This window comes from Mizuhopecten yessoensis, unplaced genomic scaffold (assembly GCF_002113885.1).
Source record: "Mizuhopecten yessoensis strain PY_sf001 unplaced genomic scaffold, ASM211388v2 scaffold9615, whole genome shotgun sequence".
Taxonomy (NCBI): Eukaryota; Metazoa; Mollusca; class Bivalvia; order Pectinida; family Pectinidae; genus Mizuhopecten; species Mizuhopecten yessoensis.
The window spans coordinates 685,263-713,259 of NW_018408136.1; the positions used below are offsets into that span (position 1 = coordinate 685,263).

The following is a 27,997-nucleotide window of genomic DNA, read 5'->3' on the forward strand; positions in this document are numbered from 1 at the left end:
GGAGAAAATTAAACAAAAATCTCACCCTCCGAATATACATTGGTTTTAAGGGGCGCGGGTGATATTGCCATGAGACAGATAAAAATATCACATGCGCGAAAAATGTTCCCTCCGGGTTCTTCACAGTGGCCATTTTTCACCGCTTCGTTTCCCCTCCGTGATGGTCACAAGAACGTTTGACGGCAACAGCCAATTTTATCAACAAACAAGATGTCATTATCGAGGTTTGCTGCCGTTTCTGAGCTACATATGGATGTGTAGAATTCTTTTTTTTCAGATAAATATTTATTTAAATACTTTTGGTGTAACAAAATAGATATGACATTCATTAGCAGGTGACAGTGAGTATTGTCAACCCTCAAAAACCCATTGTCACTCTCGGCTTCGCCTCGGGTGACAATGGATTTCTCGGGTTGACAATATTCACTGTCACCTGCTAATGAATGTCATATTTATATAATGTATACTTATATATCACAATTGATATCTGTTTTTCCCTTAATGTCATAGACACTAACTCAATTTGATAATTGTTTTCTTTTGCAAATGTAAATTTATATTTTTTAACATTGTTTTTGTTCGAATTACTGTATATTGAATTCATTTGTTTGTTTTAATTACATCATTAACAGTTTCTCGAAAAAATGAGAACAACTACTTGTATTTGCACATGAATTCGTCGAGTAAACAAGGTTAATGGTTCGTGTCTGAAAATAACTCCAATGGGCTGTAAAACTGACGGTGTTAGGAATCATGTAAAATTGTAGGCTATGGAGTGAGTATCCATGAAAACTGCAAGTGTTCTTTCAAGTGGATCTCAATTAACAGTATATGTTATTTTGCACATTCGCATTGGTAGGGAAACTAACAGTCATAAGGATTTTTATTATTCAAGCAAGCATTACTATGAGAAGATAACTCAGATAAAAAGCTGTTGAGATGCCATCAGAAAGTATTATACTCTTTAAAATATTTGACCAGGAGACAATTAGATAAATGTTTGATTTGATTACCACTAAGAAAATAGCCTAAGAGAACACCCTGTAATTGAAGTTGTAATTTACCTCAGGATCTGATGATACCGTCCATGATGTCACCTTGATTTATTATAAGACATATATAAAATTTAACTAATACCAAATTACACGCGTTTCGCTACTTTTTATTTGTAAAAACTCTTAACTATTAGAGGGCGTAGTCTGAATGATTTTTCTCATAATGTTTCTCTGATTTTATTGTATTTTAATTCTTATGTTAACCCCAGTAAGGGTTATTACATTGCACCTATAATAAACAAATCCCTCAATGTCAACACATCAGGACAATAACAGAGTCGTTGGAGGGATACTAATACATAAGACAATAACAGAGTTGTTGGAGGGATACTAATATATAAGACAATAACAGAATCGTTGGAGGGATACTTATACATAAGACAATAACAGAGATGTTGGAGGGATAATACTGATACATAAGACAATAACAGAGTCGTTGGAGGGATTCTAATACATAAGACAATAACAGAGTCGTTGGGGGGATACTAATACATAAGACAATAACAGAATCGTTGGAGGGATACTTGTACATAAGACAATAACAGAGATGTTGGAGGGATACTAATATATAAGACAATAACAGAATCGTTGGAGGGATACTTGTACATAAGACAATAACAGAGATGTTGGAGGGATACTAATATATAAGACAATAACAGAATCGTTGGAGGGATACAAATACATAAGACAATAACAGAATCGTTGGATGGGTACTCATACATCAGACAATAACAGAATCGTTGGAGGGATACTAAGGAGGGATACCAATACATAAGACAATAACAGAATCGTTAGAGGGATACTAATACATAAGACAATAACAGAGTCGTTGCAGGGATACTAATACATAAGACAATAACAGAGTCGTTGCAGGGATACTAATACATAAGACAATAACAGAGTTGTTGGAGGGATACTAATATATAAGACAATAACAGAATCGTTGGAGGGATACTAAGGAGGGATACCAATACATAAGACAATAACAGAATCGTTGGAGGGAGACTAATACATAAGACAATAACAGAATCGTTGGAGGGAGACTAATACATAAGACAATAACAGAGATGTGGGAGGGATACTAATACATAAGACAATAACAGAATCGTTGGAGGGATACTTATACATAAGACAATAACAGAGATATGGAGGGATACCAATACATAAGACAATAACAGAATCGTTGGAGGAATACTAATACATAAGACAATAACAGAATCGTTGGAGGGAGACTAATACATAAGACAATAACAGAATCGTTGGAGGGATACTAATACACAAGACAATAACAGAGTCGTTGGAGGGATACTAATTCATAAGACAATAACAGAATCGTTGGAGGGATACTAATATATAAGACAATAACAGAATCGTTGGAGGGATACAAATACATAAGACAATAACAGAATCGTTGGAGGGGTACTAATACATAAGACAATAACAGAATCGTTGGAGGGATCCCAATACATAAGACAATAACAGAGAAGTTGGAGGGATACTAATACATAAGACAATAAAAGAATCGTTGGAGGGATACTAATACATAAGAAAAAACAGAATCGTTGGAGGGATACTAATACATAAGTCAATAACAGAATCGTTGGAGGGATACTAATATATAAGACAATAACAGAATCGTTGGAGGGATACTTATACATAAGACAATAACAGAGATATGGAGGGATACCAATACATAAGACAATAACAGAGTCGTTGGATGGGTACTAATACATAAGACAATAACAGAATCGTTGGAGGGAGACTAATACACAAGACAATAACAGAGTCGTTGGAGGGATACTAACACATAAGACATTAACAGAGTCGTTGGAGGGATACTAATACATTAGACAATAACAGAGTCGTTGGAGGGATACTAATACATTAGACAATAACAGAGTCGTTGGAGGGATACTAATTCATAAGACAATAACAGAATCGTTGGAGGGATCCCAATACATAAGACAATAACAGAGAAGTTGGAGGGATACTAATACATAAGACAATAAGAGAGTCGTTGGAGGGATACTAATACATAAGACATTAACAGAATCGTTGGAGGGATACTAATACATAAGAAAAAACAGAATCGTTGGAGGGATACTAATACATAAGTCAATAACAGAATCGTTGGAGGGATACTAATATATAAGACAATAACAGAATCGTTGGAGGGATACAAATACATAAGACAATAACAGAGATGTTGGAGGAATACTAATACATAAGACAATAACAGAATCGTTGGATGGGTACTAATACATCAGACAATAACAGAATCGTTGGAGGGATACTAAGGAGGGATACCAATACATAAGACAATAACAGAATCGTTGGAGGGAGACTAATACATAAGACAATAACAGAATCGTTGGATGGGTCCTAATACATCAGACAATAACAGAATCGTTGGAGGGATACTAATAGATACTAATACATAAGACAATAACAGAATCGTTGGAGGGATACTTATACATAAGACAATAACAGAGATGTTGGAGGGATACTTATACATAAGACATTAACAGAGTCGTTGGAGGGATACTAATACATAAGACAATAACAGAGATGTTGGAGGGATACTAATACATAAGACAATAACAGAATCGTTTGAGGGATACTAATACACAAGACACTAACAGAATCGTTGGAGGGATACTAATACATAAGAAAAAACAGAATCGTTGGAGGGATACTAATACATAAGACAATAACAGAATCGTTGGAGGGATACTAATACATAAGACAATAACAGAGTCGTTGGAGGGATACTAATACATAAGACATTAACAGAGTCGTTGGAGGGATACTAATACATAAGACAATAAAAGAATCGTTGGATGGGTACTAATACATAAGACAATAACAGAATCGTTGGAGGGATACCAATACATAAGACAATAACATAGATGTTGGAGGGATACTAATACATAAGACAATAACAGAATCGTTTGAGGGATACTAATACAAAAGACACTAACAGAATCGTTGGAGGGATACTAATACAAAAGAAAAAACAGAATCGTTGGAGGGATACTAATACATAAGACAATAACAGAGGCGTTGGAGGGATACTAATACATAAGACAATAACAGAATCGTTGGAGGGATACTAATACATAAGACAATAACAGAATCGTTGGAGGGATACTAATACATAAGACAATAACAGAATCGTTGGAGGGATACTAATACATAAGACAATAACAGAATCGTTGGATGGATACTAATACATAAGACAATAACAGAATCGTTGGAGGGATACTAATACATAAGACAATAACAGAATCGTTGGAGGGATACTAATACATAAGACGATAACAGAATCGTTGGAGGGATACTAATAATAAGACAATAACAGAATCGTTGGAGGTATACTAATAATAATAAAAAATGAGACACATCATAAATCCTAACAATTGGAGGCAAAACATTGACATTCGGATGGTACGTGTTTTTCATATATCACATGTGTACCCGTAATGTGTGTTTACCTCGTATACATGGTGTTCATTTCGCAGCTAAATGGTACCTCCTCTCATGTATATTTAATATACTTGTATCTTATTTAGATTTATGATATATCAAATGTTTATATCTAAGTTCAGAATTTACATGTATGAATTCTATGAAATTTCTTCAACAGATTATATTTTGCATTAAAACGTGTTAATGTTGGACAAAAATGTCACACTTAACAAAACCATTTACATATGTTCTAAATGACTTTCTTAAAAATCATTGTTCATGCAAGAACGAAAATGTGATTGTGTCAAAAGTGTGCAGGAATCAGAAACATTATTATTTGGTGACATGTTCTAATGACAACAAAACTACTACTAAACAGTAGTTTTTTCTGGTAATATTTGTTAAGATTAAGGACGATATCAGTTCATCAAGCTGATAAAGGATTTTGCTACGTGACTCTTTATATTGCATCTTTTGCAGTACTTAGTTATCCTCGTAAATTTACTAAACGTAACAAGTAACGACTATTTGACTGGTCACGTGATTAACTGGTGGTTGCTAGCTTCGACTATTGACTTGCCACTTTTGATGTTATCGAATGCACATAATACCAAACATAATGATGACTATGATAAGGAATACAGGGTGATCCTCAGCTCCCACAACCGCTAGGTGAAATTGATGGATAGATTTGAAGGGACAATATTGCTAACTTTTTTCAATTTAGCGTGCCTCTGGCGTAAGTATTACTAATGAAAAGTGTAGCTGTAAAATTACTTTGATTAGAATGTTTTTGATTGATATATTATCCAAGTAATAATACATTGAGGGGTCGGATGGCGATTGCGTAGATGATTCGATCCCCCACCCCCGACCACCGAAGGGAGCTCGACACGTCGTCCCCTTCCATTTATTTGGCCTCAAACGATGATGAATACCACACACATTATTTTAACAGAAAAGATATATTTTGTTGGTTCGTTCTATCTTTATCTCATGATTCGTCCTTTTTAAATCATAACTTATCGAAGTGAATTTAATTACTGTAAAATATGGCAGAGTAAAAGTTTCTTAACAGCTAGATATTAAATCTTAACTGTATGCGTATACGTATACCTGTTATCATACATACACTATTAAGATTATTTCCGGTAAGGAAACTACAATTCCTGGTATACATGACGTTTCATTATCCAATATACCCACAGTATCACATACTAACCTTATTCATTATACAATAACAATGTACCGGGACCCCAATGCATCTGAGCAGGTTATCCCATACCTGTTTACCCAACAATTCATTACAATGTAGTACTCTTATCTTACAAAGTAGTCAGTAGTCATCATTGAGTTGTAACCAACAGAACTTCATGCAAGTCATTTAATCAGTTAGTATTAAATACTTATATGCCAGTAAATACATTTCTCACCTCAACCCATTGTTGTCATACACGTTACATCGTCCGATTCAAGTGCTGCTAACATCAACTGCTAACATCAACAACCCTCTTACCTACATCAATAGCGACCACCAATCACGAAGAAAAGTTGACTGGCAGGCGTGTGTTTGCTGTCAATAGATGAAATGTATTGAAAATAGTTCAGATTTACAGTTGTATTTTGATGAAGATAATATGTTGGCCGTTGTCAGCAGTTAAGAACACTTCAACTGAATTTAACAACCTATCGGCCTTAAATTTAAGAGTGAGTATCTGAATGAAGTCAATGGAGTGACAAAGGCATTTATTGATATATGTATATACATGTAAGTCTCTGACATACATATACCTGTCAAACTGTAATACAACCCTAACGTTTAAAGAGCAACAGATGTCAGACAATGAACAGTGGACTAATCAGTATTCTGATATCTGTTATTTGGTCCTTTTATCGGACTATATACACATTTATAAAACAAATGTAACAAACCCGGATGTGCTTGACTGGGAAAACAAAGCACATCATGATTGCAGTGTGAACACATGTGCTTATCCTTGAAAGATAAGTGCACCTCCGGAAGTTTTGTTAACAAATTATCGCGTTGAAGATTCGGTATGACAGTGAGGTGAGTTCTATATTCTTTAATCATAAACGTTTATGAATCCACTGTTAGAATTTACGCATAAACAATACATTTCTCTATGTTTCATAACACTATGGACACTCCTTGACCTATAAACTATTATATATCCTTGATACAATATACAAGCATCGAGGATGCATTACGACATGAACTACCACTACATACCCGACAGTATCCACACGCTTGTATAAGCAGTAATATCTTTGAGTAAGCGATGATTATTTTCCTAAATGAATCAAAGTCTCCAATTTTTAACATCAAGGTAGTGTATGAGACACATACAAAAGGGGCCATAACTCTCAAGACATTTTTTCTAAATTGAAGCCAAACGAAAGGGCACATGATACTGTAATAGGGAACTAGTATGTTAAGTTTTAGAGAAACCAATTCAGTTGATTTTGACACAATAATTCGAACAGACAGTCAGACGACTGGACGGGTTTATACCCCATCTCCGAAAAAAACTCCAGAAAAAAACCCTTCGTTTTGGCGGATATGACCTAGTTCTTTCTGTAAGCATGTAACGTAATAGCGTTTGCAGGCAGATACTAAGTAATAAGACACAGTGTACTTTGTCATCGTACAAGCTTATTTTGACTTATGATTATGTATCAGTGTTAAATATACTTATACAGAGAGACAGTGAATATATCAAATATACCTTTCTCTCATAAAGAAAGTAAACTTTCTTTCTAATATTTTAAAATGTAACTCGGCAGTATTCTTTTCCAGTAGTGTGCTATTCTTTATTTATGCTTTGGTTTATGAAATTGTATTTCTTTTTTGTCGACAACTATAAAGTAACAACATGTGTCACAGTTAAAAGAGGTCAATTAAAGCAAAGGAATTGCCAAATAGTGTGAGAATCTGTCTTAAATTGTTTCAAATCACATCAGAGACATATAATGCACATAAACTGCCCTTTACGAAAATTTACCTAACATGACAATAGGATAAAGTTATTCTAAATATATTATCTTTCTTCAGTAATTATGTTTGTGTACACTAATAAACTCATGTATTCTCTTTTATGTATTTATCAACCTTTTTATGCAACCACTCCATATTTCTTGCAGCAATTTGTTTTTTCCTAAAACAATTAGGCTTGCTTAATAAACCAGGAAGTCCTAACTGAAACATTTCGCAGCGACAAAACTACCATGGTGGTACTGTATTGAATAACCGCTTTATCTCTTGCTTTTATACCTTTCTCATTTTGGGGTAGACCTAGCACGGAGCGTGGAGACAGAGACCTGCACAAGCAATTACAGGGGTCATTTAAAAAATCTCTTTATGGAACGTAGCGTATAGGATATGTCTGAGTGTGTAGACGCAAATGTGTGACTACAGGTAAGCGAACAGGTAAGAAGTTATGTTACCGGTAACTATAGTCGTTAAAGTCTTTTTCGAGACTCAATGCGACAGGTACAGTTGTATGTGACCGTGGTAATTGATTTTTCAATATCTCCGTTAAGGATCTCTCCCGGGACGTCTGTTGTATTTTTCTGACGCCGATTGAGTTGAAAGAAATTCCCCGAGCAAAAAATAATCAGTTGGAAGAAGTTTGTATTTTACCAGAGTGACAGGGATCACATATACATTTCTGGATTTAATTTACAATTCACAAACTTCTTAGGACACGATATTTCCATATTACGAAAGAAATGTTTAACGCTTACACAGTGTCGTTAAGCTAAAGGTACTTGTTTAACACATTTTCGTCTCTTCGTTCCTTTGCATTTTTGTATAGAGGTGGTTGGACAAAAGGACGTTTATAAGCATCCCTTCGTGGCAAAGTAACGTGTATGAATGTTCCTTCGCAACAGTAATATGATGGCGACGAAGCGACCTTTATTAATCTGTCATCTGTTTAAACACTAGATAAGCTACACTATTAGCCATAAAAGGGGTGGTTTTCTGTATTGACATATGTTCTTCTTTATTCTCCTGAAAACACCCAGAAGAAAGGTAGAAATCTATTCAGTTTTCTGCTATTTTAGAGTAAGTTTTAAATTGACAGCTTTCATTGAATATTTAAATATGGGGGGTGGGGTTGGAGGGGGGAGGGGGGCAAAGACTGTTAGAAGACTGTTCTAGGGATCATTACAGGGGAGTGCATTTTCGGATTTCTATACTACTGCGATCAACTCTAGCATGAACCGATGCTTTGTTTTCAGTATAAACAACTAACCCAATTAGGCATCGTTTTTTTTTGTTCCACTACTGGATCTAACTGAAATTCTTGAGAGAGTGAGAGGTCTGAAGCTCACGCTCGTTTGTACACAGTAATGACTGTGCGCGTTAGCGATCACGTCTATCGAGGCACCCTAAATAAACTTAAAAACTTTCGTATATTGTAGATGGCTTTGGAAATGAAACAATGGGAACATGGGACTGATTCCGATGATGACCAAGACGAGGTAAGTCAGATAAAGTATCGCACAAATCGCCGTGGAAAGTTATGTCCTTTTACCTTCTGAAACTAAAGCAGTGTGCTTATATATCACTTTAACTGATATCGCGTTTGTTAAATTAGAAAATAATCAAGATTCTATATTAAAATCTTATTTAAGGACTAAATTTGGTAAAAATGTGTCCCCCAACCTCCTTTGTAATCGAGAGTAGTGTCTTCAATATTCCCCTGTGTGAGTGACATTAAAGAAACCAAGAGTACACCTGCTGTGTCCCCCTGAAAGTGTATCGTAAAGGGCGACTAATGTAGCCCCCTGAAAGTGTATCGTAAAGGGCGACTAATGTAGCCCCCTGAAAGTGTATCGTAAAGGGCGACTAATGTAGCCCCCTGAATGTGTATCGTAAAGGGCGACTAATGTATCCCCCTGCATAACGGGGGATTTTGTCTGTGTCTTCTACGAAGACAACATGGAAGAGATCACAAGTGATCATGTGTCTCTTTTGTTTCTTATCTTTCCTGTAATATTTAAAACTATCTACTTTTTTTGTCCACTTGTTTTTATATCACCCTGACGTGCCTTCATGTGTGATGTTTGCATGCATGTGTATGTGTGCCAGATTATTCCGCCTTTACACAGACAACAGATGAACTAGATGTCATAGTCATCCGTGCTGAAAGTTAAGGGGAACAGTCTGTCAGAACTCATGCGACCGCAGGTTAATGGCTAGTGGGTTCCCATTGTCCATTCTCAGGTAGAAATCATATCGAATAGAAAAATATATCGGTCAACTGTTGGTAACGTTGCCCCAGTAACCATCCTGAAATCTGTAAAGTTGTACCTGTCCGATTTAAATTACAGGTTCCTGTGAAACTTTATTTATTTAGTTGATTATTTATAAGTAAATCGATCAACCTATTTCATGTATGTTCATGTACACTTACTTGTATATAACTTACCGGTGCATGTACACAACCATGAAGTGTCATAATTTAACAAAGGGCAGTTATCATTGTTACCCCCTGGCCAGCGACATAGTTGCTATTTGTAACTGGACCATTTGTAGCTGTTGGTTTGCAAATTTGGTGTGGTTTTATATTGTTTAACGTCCTACAAACAGCCAAAGGTCATTTAAGGACTCGCCTTCATGCTGGAGACAGGGTAAGTTAGTTTAATTGCCTCCTTGTGATACCGCGAACCTGATTGTTTCATTTCAACAAATTTTATTGACAGATGTAATAGTCAAATGGATTGAATAACAGGCAGGCCTATACAAATTCTGTCCATGAGTGGCTCAAAATTTGATCGAATATATATACAATGTAGTTACAACACTAATGATTAGTTAACTTAAGGATACTTTGTAAAGAAAAGGTATATATATATATATGTATAAAGAGTAATACTAATTAAAGAATCAGGGAGATAACTCCGACATGATAAACACAAGGGGGATGAACTCATAGGACATCACAATAACAATACACAAACAACTCACAATCATACACCCAACACACATGATAAACACAAGGGGAATGAACTCATAGGACATCACAATAACAATACACAAACAACTCACAATCATACATCCAACACCCATACAATTATTTTCTTACTAAATAAAGCATAGTCACAGTCAGTATATGTACAGTAAGAGTAGACTTTGACCAAAAGTCCATGTGCATGTATGTGCACAGGTCATTGCTACTAATACTGTTTATGAGTAAATAGGTACAAATTTAAATAATGTGACAGAAAGGCAATATATTATTATGTTTATTATATTGAACAGAAAATGAACAAAATATAACAAACCTACTCAACTGTAATCTCATTAATTAACTTTGTACTTTGTTATTAGATTAACAATTCAGATTAAAATAAGACAGATATATATATTTGATTTACTATATTTCAATATAATGCATCATGGTTCTCTACGTAATATAAAAATTAAAACGCCTAGTTTTTCCAATAAATATCTGAATGTGACTTAGCATATGTCTGTTTATATTCAGATCACATGTAGGACAACTTTGAAAAAATATATTTAAATTCATATGGTTATGAATACTAGTATTATTCAAAGAAGTAAACAAAACAAAGTATTTCGTTGGACAGTTATACAGTGGACAATTGAAGAAATAATGAGAGACTGTTTCGTTTTATAGTATTATTGAATATTCGTATTCAAAAGAACAAGCACAAGTTGGACTATTTATTAAATGGCCATGATATAAATCAGAATTTAAATTACTTCAGGAATTTCTTAATTGGCAAAGAATAATATTTACCCTTCTTTCACCATCGTTTTTAAAAATTGTAGTTACTTCTTTGTCATTAACTTTATCTTTATTTTGTATTTTTTTAAACAGAGCAAGAGATATCAGTTTCCATAGTGTTTACATTGCGGCACATAAAGGGGGAAAAACTGTCAAAATAGTTATTAGTTCTACACATAGGTGGGTTAAAAAGTCTGGTTTGTCTGAGAGAGAAGGGATTGTTATTATGATTGTTAACGAAAGGATTTGTGACATCTTGTAAGTATTGAGGTGAGAGTCCATGCATTATTTTATACATCATTATTTGTTTATGTTTATACCTTCTTGCAGACAGTGTTTTCCAACCAAGTTCATTATAGAGTTTATTGTGTGATGTCCCTGAACGAAGACCAGTTATAATCCTAGCTGCTTCTAGTTGTACAGATCAATAATGTGCAGTTATCCCATACAATGTCTGCATACTCCAAAATTGGTCTAATAACTGCAATATATATTTTAATTAATGATTTACGACCTACCTTAGATTTGATATAACGAAGAATATTTAATCTGTTGTATGTTTTTTCATATATAATCTGTATGTGCTGTTTCCATGATGCGTCGTCTGTAAAAGTTAGTCCTAAATGTTTATGTGTTTTTGAATCAGTGATTTGATTGTTTTGGAAGGATATTGGGGGCTGTATGTGGTTATGTTTTCAAGAAAATACAACTGACTTAGTTTTATTTGGGTTACAATTTATATCCCATATATGTGCCCACTCACTAATGTTTACAAGGTCATTCGAAATATCCGGGGCAGCCTGAACTGGATTTTTGTCTACGATTACATACAGAGAAGTGTCATCTGCAAAAAGTTTAATATTAGTAGAAACATTGTCAGTAATATCATTAATATAAAGAAGAAACAGGAGTGGTCCCATAATAGTTTGTTTTGGTTTTGGTTTGGTTTTATTTTGTTTAACGTCCTATAAACAGCTAAAGTCATTTAAGGACGGCCTCCCCTGTGTGCAAGATTCATGCTTGTAGTGTATGAGGTACACCTGTATTGATAGTCCTAAACTGAGAGTGATATCCTTCAGTGCTAACTCTTTGCATTCTGTCTGTTAAATAATTTCCAAACCAGAGAAGCAAAGGGCCTGTTGCCAGTAATGTTAATTCTCCATAGGAGCCTGCCCCCGTATAATTTCTTATCTAGCTCAACTACTGTTTTTTTCTTTTCCGAAGAATAATTTTACACATTTCCGACACCCAGATTTCATAATTTTAGTGAAAATGTATTTTTATAAAGTTGTCAATTTCAGCATCAAAGACATAAGTTCGTAAATAAAAGAAGGTTATCTCGAAATTGTAATTCGCAACATAGTATAAATTTCTTTTGATAAATATTTCCAAAACATCGTGTTTATTCATAAAATATAAAAAAAAATTCTCGGATGAAAATGCACTTGCAGAGACACAATTATGAAGAAAAATGCCATAAAATTGCAATTTTCTCCCGTTATATAGTTTTGGATGCAAATTTCCATCAGAAAAATCGANTCCTCGAAATCCACTCGCACTGTTCCCCATATCTTTCATCTGGTATATATACCAAGACTACACACGATGCTCTATTACTGTTCTGGGTAAAACTGAAAACCGACATTTCCTGGAGTCAGTGTTCTTCTCTTTTTGGAATTTCCAAGTCAAGTGTGTCCAAAACTTTCCACTCCATAGTACAGGCATTAGACACATCGATAGTCCCACAATTTCTAGGTCCGGATCACTTGACAAGAGAACAGTTGCTCGGGCACAATACTGTCTTTTCAGAAGCATTTTTTGGAGATAAAGCCACTGCCATATTAGATGGCACCTATATTTATATCCAGAAAAGCTCCGACCACAAGCTCCAGAGAATGTCCTACTGTGGCCAGAAGAAGAGAAACTATCTCAAATTCATGAGCATCGCCTTACCAGATGGCTACATTCTGGACACAGTAGGACCATTCACTGGCAGCGAAAATGATGCTACAATTACAAAAAAAGTCATGGACAAGCTAGTTACTTGGCTACAACCAGACGACAACGTTGTCGTTGACCGAGGTTTTAGAGATGTCCTACCAGTTCTCGAAGCCTCTGGCCTCAATGCTAGCATGCCGTCATACCTGAAACCCGGTCAAAGTCAACATTCTGACGTCCAAGCAAATCTTGACAGAACTATCACCAAATCGAGGTGGATTGTGGAATCCTATCATGGTCGTCTGAAACACTGGACGTTCTTCCGAACGCAATTGGTGTCTAACAGCTTTATCAATGTCATCGAGGCTTTGCTTCGAACCGTCACAGCCTGTCTGAATGGTATTAGAGGACCGATCTACCAGAGATCTCCAGAGAGAGATGCCAAAGATAGGCTAATGGCTGAACGTATGAAGGACCGTTTGACAACACCGAATGGTTTAGCTCAGAGAGTCAAGACAGATCCGGATCTATCTAGACGGGCAAGGTCCGAGTTTGTCAAGATGGATGCATCTTCCGTACTGTTTCCCCGTCTCGATCTTGATTACTTGAGAACCATTACGTGTGGAACGTATCAGATATCTCTGGCTCCTGGTTACATCGCCGAACATTTAAGTGATGACGGAGACTATGAGGTGTGGCTTTACCAGCACTCCCCAGACCTTCTCCGATGTCAAATACATTCTCGACACAAAAGCCAAACGAAATATAACGTTTGGATACGGTTCACCGTTTCACCCGATGTTGAGGCCCCAATAAAGGACTACTACTGCCAGTGCCCAGTTGGAGAGAGAACGATGGGAATGTGTGCGCACATCTCCAGTATCTTGTACTACCTTGGGTATTACAGGACGCTGGAAAACCCTCGACCATTACAACCACAGGTAAAGAAATTCCGACAAAACTTGAAATAGTTTTCCATGCGGCAACGGAGTGCATATGTCGAAAGTATGTTTGGGGCTCGATATGAAAGATCCCCGTTACCATGTGACTAACCAAACTTATAAATATAGGTATTATACAATCGCCCGTAGCTATGAACACTCCCGTAAATGCGAAAACCAACCAAAATCATAAGGAACACGTTTTGTTTGTTGTTCTGTCTATTTGTCAGCCAATGTCTTCAACCACGGGGACTTGTGAAGTAGCCATCTTGGATTTTTTTTATGAAAAAGTGTTTCTCTCACTTTTTTTCATATCTGTGTACATATTCTCAACATACCGAGCAAATACTCTCGTTTTTTTGTTAATTATCTAAAGAAAGTCGAAAATCGGCAATTCAACCATAGGCTAATTCAACCCAACATTTGAAAATGTTCCACCACTTACATTTTGATGATTTTTCCTCTCATCAATAGCATATTACGTACTGTTTAATAGGATAAAAATTGGTTTGCATCCAACGCCCATAAAAGGGTGTATTCTCTAAAAAACACAGTTTTTGTGTCTAAAATGTTATCATCGAAAATGGCATTTTTGAGATTGTTTCTTCCATAAAACAGCCAAATGGCGCGATGGAAACATGATTTTTTGTCACAATCATGCCATGAATGTATTCTTTACGGTGACCATCATTTGATTAGATTTTCATTAATATTTTACATAACATGCACATTTTATCAACACTTAGACAGCTTCTGAAAGGTACAACTTTGAGGAGCCATAAAAAACAAACCAAGTGACCTAAATCTTTATACTGTATAGATTTGTGACCACAACGGCATGGGCAATGCACCACCAACAGGAAATTTGAATCAGAGAAGGGGCCGTTTTCGAAACCGGCCCTTTACACCAATACCATATGTCCTAAGTTTATGAATTAGACCTTTATGCCAAACCCTTTCAAATGCTTTGCTAATATCACAGAACATAAATCTAAGTTCCTTTCCCTGGTCAATATTACTAACAATGTCATTATATATAAACAAGAGTTGGTTAACTGTTGAATCGACAGGTGTAAATCCAGATTGGTGCTTAGTGATTATAGAGTTCTCCGATAGGTAGTTATAAAGATATTTAAACACAATTCTTTCCATTATTTTACTAAGGCATGAAGTTACTGAAATAGGTCTGTAGTTTGAAACATCATTAGATGATCCATTCCCCTTATAAACTGCATTTATATTTGCTTGTTTCCAGCTATTGGGAACCACTCCTGTTTTTAGTGTTTTATTAAATTAGATCATGAGGGGTAATTTAAGAGAGGAATTCAATCTTTAAATAATTTTGGGAACAATTTCATCAGGTCCAGGGGGTTCATTCATATTAAGAATATTCATTTGGTAAGCAACATCTTATTCAGTAATATAAATATTAGATAGTGAATAAGGAATTGCTGGTTGTGCTGTCTGAGGTAGTTATAGGTCAGGTGAGGATGTGGAGATATTAATGAAGTGATTATTGAGGACCTCAGCTTTATCAATAGGATGGTGAACAGCGTGTTTATTAATTACTAGAGGAGGAATTGGAGAAGATTTATTGGTGAAGTTAGAGATAGATTTAGCAATTTTCCACCATTTATCTGGGGGAATCTTATTGTCATTTAAAGAGTTTTCTAGGGTTTTGATATATGTTTACTTAGCTTCATGGATGAGGTCAATGGCTTCATTCCTGTGAATCCGAAATATGTTCCAAAAGTGAGGACTATTTGTTAATTTGGCTTTTCTGTGAATTCTATTGCGTTTTCTCATCTTTAATCTTATGTTGTTGTTCATCCATGGTTTATCATTAGGACGAACTGTTATTACTTTGACAGGAATTAGGTCATTTACCTGATCCATGATTAAATCAGTTATGGTACTGTTAAATGCATTAGAGTCCTGGTTTGAAGATAGATTCACCCAGTCAACATCAAAAAGAGTGTTGTTCATACTTTCAAAATCACCTTCTTCATTTTTCAAAATACTTTTCTTATAACTTGTTTGTTTGAATACACTAAATAAAATTGATGCATGCACAGATCACTGCAGAAGGGTCGAGATGTATAAGTATTTCTAATTAATTTTCGATTGTTTGTAAAGATAACATCTAAGGAAGTGGCACTCTCCTGAGTTATACGTGTAGGTTCATTAATACGGCTAGATAAAGTACGCTTAGTAAGGAGTCTTGAAAGGGGATGATTAGGTAGAAGGGTTAATGTTGTAATTATGTGATTCATGACTTCCGGTCCGCATTCCGGATCCATTGTCTGTATTAGTTAATGCCTTGCAATGCATTATGTGTTATTCAATAAATACTGTTTTGACCTGAATCGTGTCTCCCTGACAAATGTTGTAGAACACAACAGTTAACATATCAATAGTAATGTCACCAATGAGTACCACATCCATTGAAGTATCAGTAGCTCTGGTCAAAGTATCATCCAGTTTGTTCCAGTAATCAACATTACTATCAGGTCTGTATATGCATCCTAGTAAAAGTTTGTGATTATCAGTTATTACTTTAACCAGATCAATTCAATATAACCCTTTCCTATTCAATTCGACTATTAATCCTGATAGTGTTTTTATAATAAACAATAATCCCACCGCCTGGACCTGTAGTTATATCTTTTCGGTGAGGAGAGGAAGTAAAAGAGTGCATGTTAATGTCAGTGTTAGATATTAAAGGATTTAGATGGGATTCTGTTAAACAAACAATATCAGAATTTTCTAGCTCTCTTCAATAAGGGGTATTTTGTTTCTAAGAGACCTCATTTTAAATGAACTAGATTTATGTTTTGTAGTGGACCAGAATTTATTTCTATGTCACAACACCGTATCATAATTATAAGATGCGATATAAGAATAAAAGATAAGTTATCGAATCTAGAAAACGAAATATAGCCGGAGAGCAACCTCGCGAATCAGATCCCGACTTAATAGTGATATCTCACTGACAAATCATGCCCAAGGCTCCCAGCACAGCATTTCACCCGATCACATTATACTGACAGCGGGTAAACCAGTTGTTTCCATTTTCCGAAACGCTAAACGTTAAGCAGGGAATAAGTCCCGCCCTGGGCACAAAAAAACCCCACTTGCCTTCCTTAACTAGGCGAACGCCCAATATTATCATCCAAAAGTGAGGCAGCCGCTAGGAAATTAAAGGTAGTTAGAATTAGAGGGATACACATACAGAGATCCCAAATATTGCCTTGGATATCAGCAGATTCATTTCAAACAAACCAAATTCTGCCGGTTTTCCCACATTAGTCGCCTTTTCTTTCTTCGATCCCTGATCTGCAGTGGTCTGTTCTACAAAGAAGTACACATTTTAGTCTTTTTTTTTCAATATACAGATTCAAAACACATTTTAGCGTTATATTTACCTTTTATTGATATATGGCCACGCTATAATATAAGACTTGTCTGGGATGGTATCTTGTCTAGATTTGTTTGTTTAGCATTTTGGCCGAGTAAAGCATCTATATTTTAGTACAAATTAGGAAGTATTGAAGCCATTGGTCCTTTATAAAACAAAGGAGCGAATTACTCTATGGATTGGGTGTTATTGAGAAACCTTTCATAAAGAAAGTATAATACAGAATTTACCAGATTAACCCATATCACATAACAATTTACAATCCCTAATCATGACACAAAAACATTAATGTGAAATCTGAAGCGAACTCAACTTTAATAAACTTTACTTTAAAATTTAACGAATATGTGGAATTTATATAAGCACCAGGGATAGTGTATACTTTCTCTTTCCTCATGGGTATGTTCAATTTCATTTAATTCTCCTTTTTAATTATAAACAATTATTGAAATATGTACTTCAGTCTTTTCAACACTTGTAAACACTGCAGTACCCTGGATTTAATAATGTTTTGAACTATGTTGTAGCACATAAGTGCACTAGAGTTAACCTTGTAGATAACTGGATTGCACTACAATGTTTTTCTAGTATACTTCCTTATTTACTACACGTGCACCAAGTACCAAGTTAAGTTTGCCAACTATAACAATATTCTAAATATAAACACATAATGTATTCGTTTGGTAAATTATCTCTCTTGCTTACTGTTCACAGATCAAGACTTCAGTTGTTTTGAGAAGCAATATAAGCAACGTACCGGTAGCTTTTCAAATAGACGTCAAGCGTAAAACAGGAGTTTGCTCAGATTGCCTGCTTTTACAAGTAACTAATTGTCAAAGTAATGTGATTTTCCAATCATTCCTTCGACATGGCTCTACATCACGACACCGATCATTTAATTGCCCTAGTGACATACTGAAGACACCATTGGTAACGGTAACTGTGTTCAGTGTACAAACCAAGGAGGTTAACAAACGTGTCTGGTATAAAGTGAAGAATGGAGGCAAGACCTTATCTAAACTAGTTGGAGGTACATTTTATTATTGGTATATTTTGGAAAAATGTGTTGAAAAAAATAGTTATTTATCAAAAGATGATTAAATGACGAATGTCGGTACAGTTACACGTCCTTTTCAACATTTGAATAACATACATGCAACAAACAACTAGATTCCTTTATAATTTTATCAGTATGTTCTGAGTTTCACGATATCGCAAAAAAGTTAATTCGATACAGCTAGTCAAATACAATTATACTTACCGCACTATGTAGCCAATTCAACCATAATAGGTTTTCTCAATTCTAACAATAGTCCCGTTTATGTAGATAATTTTGAACAGTGTTGTTCACAAAAATGTATGCTTAATGGTTATATAATTTGTAGTTGTAAACAAATGTAGCAATGATTTAAATAACACCATATGTAAATTGTATAACTTTAATTCTCATTTTGTAATTATTTTACATCATAATTTACACAAAGTAATAACTACCAACTTAATGAATGTTTTTTATTTTAAATGTTTTAACAGGTGTTACCATCAATTATATGGATATTACTCTACAACCTCTTGGCACATACCTTGATCTACTAGCAGCTGATACAAAACAGGTATAGCATGGCGTTTAAAAAAGTGCAGTCAAGTCCTTCTTGATAAATGTGTGATGTTTTGATTTGCCTACGGTGTAACATAAGTTTTCTTGTTTGTACGGGGTTTGATGTTCTCGTAACAGTTATTAGGGTGATGTCAGGACAGGTGCGTAGGGAGCCACCGCCGTAAATAACAGATCAGAGATAGGAAAATATAGATCCCTAGTGTCGCAATGGAGCAAGCAGACCAGTTTTGGTTTCTTCAAAATCCACTGAGACAACGTAGAAAACCCCCAAAATTCTGCAGGGATTCCCGCATAAGCCGCCTCTAACGATAACATGCAGTTATATTATTTCCCCCATTCTGCTTGATTACGGTGCAAATCGCCGAAAAGAAAAGAGACGGTCAGATGGATTGATTGTGATGAGTTAAACGTCCACGCAACAGCTATGGTCATATGTAGGCGGATGCAAAGGGTGTCACCGTCAAATAGAAACTGGTGTGAGAAAATAATATATCCCAAGTGTTGTGGGAGGGGCATCACACTTAAGGTTGTTCCGATGTCCCGTAAGCATGACACCACAGAAAATTCCCGATTTTACAGGGGGCCCAACATAAGTCAACATAGCACATTCCTGTTTTTACAGGGGGCCCAACATAAGCCACCATAGCACATTCCAGATTTTACAGGGGGCCCAACATAAGTCACCGTAGCACATTCCCGATTTACAGGGAGCCCAACATAAGTCACCATAGCACATTCCCGATTTTACAGGGGACCCAACATAAGTCACCATAGCACATTCCTGATTTTACAGGGGGCCCAACATAAGTCACCATAGCACATTCCCAATTTTACAGGGGGCCTAACATAAGTCACCATAGCACATTACCGATTTTACAGGGGGCCCAACATAAGCCACCATAGCACATTCCTGATTTTACAGGGGGCCCGACATAAGTCACCATAGCACATTCCCTATTTTACAGGGGACCCAACATAAGTGACCATAGCACATTCCTGATTTTACAAGGGGCCCAACATAAGTCACCATAGCTCATTCCCGATTTTACAGGGGGCTCAACATAAGTCACCATAGCACATCCCCGATTTTACATGGGGCCCAACATAAGCCACCATAGCCCATTCCCGATTTTACAGGGGGCCCAAAATAAGTCACCATAGCACATTCCCGGTTTTACAGGGGACCCAACATAAGTCACCGTAGCACATTCTCGATTTTACAGGGGACCCAACATAAGGCACCATAGCACATTCCTGATTTTACAAGGGGCCCAACATAAGCCACCATAGCCCATTCCCGATTTTACAGGGGGCCCAAAATAAGTCACCATAGCACATTCCCGGTTTTACAGGGGACCCAACATAAGTCACCTCTAACAACATGCAGTTGGGTGCACAGGCTTATTTCTCCCTCGAACCTACAGAGGTACAGAAAGAGGAAAAACATTAGATCCAAAGTGTTACATGTTAATGTCGGCAGCAGATCAAGGAAAATTCAAAAGAAAGACAACACCATAGCACATTCCCGATTTCCCAGGGGACCCAACATAAGTCACCATAGCAAATTCCTGATTTTACAGGGGACCCAACATAAGCAACCATAGCACATTCCCGATTGTACATAAGTCACCATAGCACATTCCCGTTTTTACAGGGGGCCCAACATAAGCCTCCATAGCTCATTCCCGATTTTACAGGGGGCTCAACATAAGTCACCATAGCACATCCCCGATTTTACATGGGGCCCAACATAAGCCACCATAGCTCATTCCCGATTTTCCAGGGGGCCCAACATAAGCCACCATAGCACATTCCCAATTTTACAGGGGCCCTAACATAAGTCACCATAGCACATTCCTGATTGTACAGGGGACCCAACATAAGTCACCATATCACATTCCTGATTTTACAGGGGACCAAACATAAGCCACCATAGCACATTCCCAATTTTACAGGGGGCCCAACATAAGTTACCATAGCACATTCCTGATTTTACAAGGGGCCCAACATAAGTCCCCATAGCACATTCCCAATTTTACAGGGGCCCTAACATAAGTCACCATAGCACATTCCTGATTGTACAGGGGGCCCAACATAAGTCACCAAAGCACATTCCCGATTTTACAGGGGACCGAACATAAGTCACCTCTAACAACATGCAGTTGGGTGCACAGGCTTATTTCTCCCTCGAACCTACAGAGGTACAGAAAGAGGAAAAACATTAGATCCAAAGTGTTACATGTTAATGTCGGCAGCAGATCAAGGAAAATTCAAAAGAAAGACAATACAGAACAATTTTTTACAGGGGGCCCAACATAAGTCCCCATAGCACATTCCCGATGTTACTGGGGACCCAACAGAAGTCACCATAGCACATTCCTGATTGTACAGGGGACCCAACATAAGTCACCGTAGCACATTCCTGATTTTACAGGGGGCCCGACATAAGTCACCATAGCACATTCCCAATTTTACAGGGGACCCAACATAAGTCACGATAGCACATTCCTGATTTTACAGGGGGCCCGACATAAGTCACCATAGCACATTCCCGGTTTTACAGGGGACCCAACATAAGTCACCGTAGCACATTCCTGATTTTACAGGGGGCCCGACATAAGTCACCATAGCACATTCCCTATTTTACAGGGGACCCAACATAAGTCACCATATCACATTCCTGATTTTACAGGGGACCAAACATAAGCCACCATAGCACATTCCCAATTTTACAGGGGCCCTAACATAAGTCACCATAGCACATTCCTGATTGTACAGGGGACCCAACATAAGTCACCATAGCTCATTCCCGATTTTACAGGGGACCCAACCTAAGTCATAATAGCACATTCCCGATTTTACAGGGGCCCCAACATAAGCCACCATAGCACATTACCGATTTTACAGGGGCCCCAACATAAGCCACCATAGCTCATTCCCGATTTTCCAGGGGGCCCAACATAAGCCACCATAGCACATTCCCGATTGTACATAAGTCACCATAGCACATTCCCTATTTTACAGGGGACCCAACATAAGTAACCATAGCACATTCCTGATTTTACAAGGGGCCCAACATAAGTCCCCATAGCACATTCCCGATGTTACTGGGGACCCAACAGAAGTCACCATAGCACATTCCTGATTGTACAGGGGACCCAACATAAGTCACCAAAGCACATTCCCGATTTTACAGGGGACCGAACATAAGTCACCTCTAACAACATGCAGTTGGGTGCACAGGCTTATTTCTCCCTCGAACCTACAGAGGTACAGAAAGAGGAAAAACATTAGATCCAAAGTGTTACATGTTAATGTCGGCAGCAGATCAAGGAAAATTCAAAAGAAAGACAATACAGAACAATTTTTTACAGGGGGCCCAACATAAGTCACCATAGCACATCCCTGATTTTACAGGGGACCCAACATAAGCCACCATAGCACATTCCCGATTGTACAGGGGACCCAACATAAGTCACCTCTAACAACATGCAGTTGGGTGCACAGGCTTATTTCTCCCTCGAACCTACAGAGGTACAGAAAGAGGAAAAACATTAGATCCAAAGTGTTACATGTTAATGTCGGCAGCAGATCAAGGAAAATTCAAAAGAAAGACAATACAGAACAATTGTTTCACTAGATTTGTGACCAAGATCACATAGAAAAAAATTGTCCAGAACTGATACAAAATAAATGTATTGAGAAAATTTTAAAAATATGGACTTTTCACCAGGGACAGATGTAACAAAGAGGTAATAAGTCTTTGTCCCCGATGTTTGCCCTAACCTATATGGCCACACTGATTTCTTTCAAGTTGTGGCAGGGTTCAAAATATACACTATATCTGCCTAAGAAATAAACGTGGTCTATGTTAGAAAAGCAAAATGTAAAGGGCGACGATAGACCAGTATCCAAATGCTAAAGTTCAAAACGTTTTACCCTAATGGGCAACCTGGTCAACGGTAGTCATACAAAACGACAACAAGGGGAGGTAACTGTTTGTTCAAATAATACAAAGTCAGTTTTTATTGTTTTGTCTGCAGCGTGACATGGGTCCTGAAAGAGTTTATGTTATGTTTTATGAACAGAAGTCGAATATATAATAATTATTCTCCATATACTAGGATAATATGCAAAAGATGCACTATCGACCATTTTACTTGTATTTACAGGTACCGTATCAGGTGGACGTGATCAGCATCAGCCCTAGGCGGTACATGTTGACAGACCTAAAGCACAAGGAAAAACACACGGACACCTTTATTATCACTCTCTATCAAATTCACCCTCCAGCCTCGTGGATAATGTTCCATCGTGGGTCAGCAACAACCTATGAAATCCCCTTCGACCTTAAACCCGCCACGCAGTATAAACTACAGCTTTTCAGAGTCCGCACGGAACACGCCAATGATGACATGTATATTGGATATTCACACTCAACCGTAACAACGTTTATAACACGTAGGTGAATCTTGAATATTCAATGCTATTACACGCGTTTAATACAGTCTACTTAATTAGCTTTAAATGATTGTCTGATAATTATCATGAAATGTATCTCTAGACGACAGTGTCTGGATGAATGAATATTCATGTTTAGGTTCAGGGGGGAGGGGGAAGGAAACAAAAGATACTTAGAAATAGAGAGAAGTTATCGTAAGTATAGCTCTGTGATGCGAAGCGAAGCAAGATCGATTCTTTCGTGACGGAAAATAACAAGGAAGCTTTAAACGGAGGTTAAATACCTAAAAATAGGCAAGCCAAGATATTTGCTCAGAAATACAGCAGACTCGTCTAGGAACAGACAAATTAATGTTTGATTCTAGTTTTCAATAGCCGTTGGCAACTTGCTTGACTATGCCAGGTACATATAAGTAGGTCACGTTACCACCCACGCAGTGATTGTAAAAGAGTTTCGAAAACATCCTTAGCCCGTTGTTGAGTGCTTTAGAAATCTTTACTGTAAAACTGATCACATATCTAAATTGTGTGTATATCTCAGGAACAGCAATGTAGGGCACCATAAGAAGTAATGTTAGCAGCACTAGTGTATCACCAAGTTAATAAAATGTAACTTATGCAAACAACGTAGAATCACCTGTGTAAACAGTTTAATAATGACTTTAAAACATTCAATGCGTTTGTGTTGTAAAAGCAATTGATGTTTTTTTTTGGGATAGTTACCATAATTTTTTCGACAAATGGTGACTTTATTACTTTTACTTATTACAAACCACAGTTAGAATTTATAAAAACAAAAAATACAAGGGATAATTTATATGATTTTGGAAAATTTGAACAATTGTTTCGACAGATATTAGAAAATTTGCAGACCTGTTGGTGTATATCAAAATCCGTTGCAAACTGATTTTACACACAATCAGCTGCACGTTTTGTAAATGTAAAGGTAAGGGGTACAGCTCAAAAAAGGGGTTATAATACTTTTGTCAATATTGCTATAATCACATGTGATTGGGAAATCTTACAGGTTTAATTGTCATAAAATAATTTGTTGAAATATACATCAGCTTATGTTATCTATAAATGAGCGACTTATGCAATTTCAGTTGCACTTGTATGATGTCATACTAACCAAAGGGTAATATTACTTAACTCTCTGTCAGCAATGTGTAATACTATTCCACTCAATACCCAAACGTTTATTTATGGTTTTCAATCACGAGACGTAAATATGAATATAAATATTGTGGAGACAGTTCAAAATTACATTAGACCCTTGACGTTTTTTTTTTTTTTTTTTTTTTTTATTAAACTCTCAAATAGCTTTATAAAATAATCTCTCTTACAACAATTGCAATATTTGAAATATGTATTGTCAAATCAAGTTCAAAGCACAAATAATCTCTTATTTTAATAACTAAAGAAACATATGTAAAAGTAACATTTATATGATATGTATATGCTGTTATGTTTAGTAAGGAGAGGGCTTATATCGGAAATGCCTGTTGTCCAATTCAAGTTCAAGTTCAAGTTCATTATTACTTTAAGTCGGTTGACTTATCAGTCATAACATATATACAAAACAATACAGAGACAACATACAATATGATACATACACCCACACACACACACACACACACACACACATATACACAATTCAACTTTTATTTGACAACTTATTGGATAACTATACTTTACAATAAATTACAAATTACGTATATGTATTGTGCAATCAACACTCATTATCACTCCCACATCATTATTGTGCATTCAACAATCATTAACGCTCTCACATCATCATCAGATCAATAAAATAAAATATTCTGAAATAAAATGAAAATAAAACACAGCCTATTGCTTTTATTTATACAAAATGGATAAGTAGAGAAAATACGAGATATTCGTTAAGGTCCTAACAACGGCATGACAACAAAGCAATCATAATGTAGAACCATTTAAAAAAAAAAGTTTTTTCTGAAAATTGACCGTTATTTGATATTATTATCTGTTTTATATTTTATATAAATGCAATAATGCTTTATTTAATAGGTATAAACAATACTACGGGCGGCATCACGGCAGAGGCTGAACAAACCGCTCCTGTTTTATGTAAGGTGGCCCCACATTGTACCAAATCTCGCGCAGGTTGGAGGGGGGATGGTGGTAGGGTATGATCTTAAGAGGCGACTAATGATGCTGCTGCAGAATCGGGGATAGCTTCTTCCTTGTCTTATATCAAGGGGACATTGAATAAACAAAGAACTGTGCACATGTATGTATACACATACTTCGCCTGTTATAGGGAACCAGAACACGTCACGTTTTAACATGTATATGTTTATTTATTTCAGATATGACAAAATATGAAGTGTTAGAGCTATACAACAAGGCGGCACATTTTCTGTCAAACAGCCCTCCGACTTTGACAAATATTTCTCATTTCTATCGCAATAAGTCTGAGGAGTACTTTAGCAATATCATGAGAACCGATGGTGTGATGCACAAGTACGACAAGAACTGGGGAGGAGATCAGGCCTCCACACTCAACAAACAAGTACAGGGTCTGTTCTTCAGCGCAGCCGTGGACCCGGTGACACGTTTACCTCCGGATGTTTCCTATTTCGGGCCATTAAGGTTACATGTCCCCACAAACGTCCTGTTGAACAACAATATTAATATGTATTTCTCTGACTTCTACTGTCACTATGTAAATCACAAGGTTCAATTGGTCTTTACGGTCAAGGGCAGTCCAACTGATGACTTCTGCAGACAACGACTTGTGCTTGTTGACCAGACCAACAACCCGTTCCTCACGAGAGTTAGATGCGGTTTCACAGAAATCGTCCGAGTGACAATGAACGTTACAGTGGAAATATTCTACACCGAGGACGTACCAGTCAGGGCCATGGTGTGTCGCAGTAATGTGTTCTTTACCACAACGAAACAAAAGGGAAACGCTTTGGTCATGGTAAACGGCATTCCAAAAAATAAAAACTGTCGAATATGTAATCTTGACTGCTTCCTTCTCGCTCATGCTATGATATCTTGATATAGAAACAGAAAGTGCAAAACTGTTTTTGGCATACAGTACATTTATTTGTCATTAACTGTATCCTTTAGTGCATCAAGCTCAATGATCTCAACAGTATTGGTATTACTGCATACATGTACGTACTAAATACCCGATTGTGTATTCCTACTATACACAATTTTAGATTTAGTGTTTTGTCAGTTACGTCATAAAATATGACTTTTTTTGTAGTAATTTATCGTATTTTATCTTTATAAAAATAAGACAGAAGTTGAAGCCAGAATATTTGAAAAAAATAGATGTTTATGATTTAAATCATGAAATTATAAAATTCAGGCATGCATATCAACATACAGTAAGGGTTAGTACAAATTGCATTCGTTTATCTTTATATGATCAACTCAAGCTTGTAATGCTATGGTTTGTGATGATTTTCCCACTAATTGTGTGTGAATATATAATCAAATCTATAATAACATACCCAAGGATAAGAGATGAACTCTTGCCATGGAAAGGAAACATCACTGAAATATATTTTAGCAACACGTTATCTATACAATCAGAAACTGTATCTATTGTTTTAGGTTTGAAATAACAACGGCGTATGTGTATGCAAGAAGGCGTTTATGAACTTCTAAGGTAGACCTACTTTTTCCGCGAAGATGTTAGTGTTTTCGGCATGATCAGAATTCAAGACTCTATAAGTTTTTAGAATATGAACAAAATGATATAAACGCATTATATGTATACTTATAAATCAAATTTGGTATCTGTTTTTCACTTAATGTCATAGACACTAACTCAGTTTGATAACTGATTGTTTTTGTAAATGTTATCCATACTTTGACTACCACTACGAAATTAGCCTGAAGAGAATACCCTATCGGTGATTGATGATATTAATGACAAAGGAGAATGAGACAATATAAAGTTGTAATTTACCACAGGATCAATGGATACCGTCCATGATGTTATTATGAGGCGGAGATCAAATAATGAAAATTTCACTAATACCCAAGATACATGCTTTTCGCTACTTATCGTTTACAAAAACTCATTACTATTAAATGGCGTGGCCTGAATGAATTTCTTGTTTTATACTCTACTACAAGCTGAATGAAACATTTATATGTTTTTATTGTTTTTCTTTTTAATTATGTGGCACTTTCTGTAGCAGTGTGTTTAAAAATAGTAAGATGTCATCTCTCCATTTTTGATATTTCGCTGATTATATTGTATTTCAACTCTTATTTTTTACAAAAAATAATGATTTTGTTATCAGACAATA

General features: G+C 36.3%; 1 protein-coding gene across 2 annotated transcripts; it reads left to right on the forward strand.

The window, feature by feature from the left end:
• The first annotated feature begins 6,385 nt into the window (after positions 1-6,385).
• On the forward strand, positions 6,386-27,927 carry LOC110458467 (phytanoyl-CoA hydroxylase-interacting protein-like). 2 transcript variants are annotated; one of them, XM_021510176.1, is made up of 6 exons: positions 6,386-6,591; positions 8,970-9,029; positions 18,314-18,629; positions 19,133-19,212; positions 23,390-23,678; positions 26,030-27,927. In XM_021510176.1, exons 2-6 carry the CDS (start codon positions 8,970-8,972, stop codon positions 26,725-26,727), a joined length of 1,443 nt encoding a protein of 480 aa, XP_021365851.1. In that variant the 5' UTR covers positions 6,386-6,591; the 3' UTR covers positions 26,728-27,927. The 2 variants fall into 2 exon arrangements, with proteins under 2 accessions (XP_021365851.1, XP_021365852.1); XM_021510177.1 differs by lacking the exon at positions 6,386-6,591 and adding an exon at positions 7,910-7,971.
• The last annotated feature ends 70 nt before the right edge of the window (positions 27,928-27,997 follow it).

Bases quoted from the DNA above. Each gene is read 5' to 3' on its own strand.
- LOC110458467 (XM_021510176.1), top strand. From the start codon at position 8,970: ATGGCTTTGGAAATGAAACAATGGGAACATGGGACTGATTCCGATGAT. The intron at 9,030-18,313 runs GTAAGTCAGATA...TACTGTTCACAG, and splicing joins CCGATGATGACCAAGACGAG to ATCAAGACTTCAGTTGTTTT. The intron at 18,630-19,132 runs GTACATTTTATT...ATGTTTTAACAG, and splicing joins CTTATCTAAACTAGTTGGAG to GTGTTACCATCAATTATATG.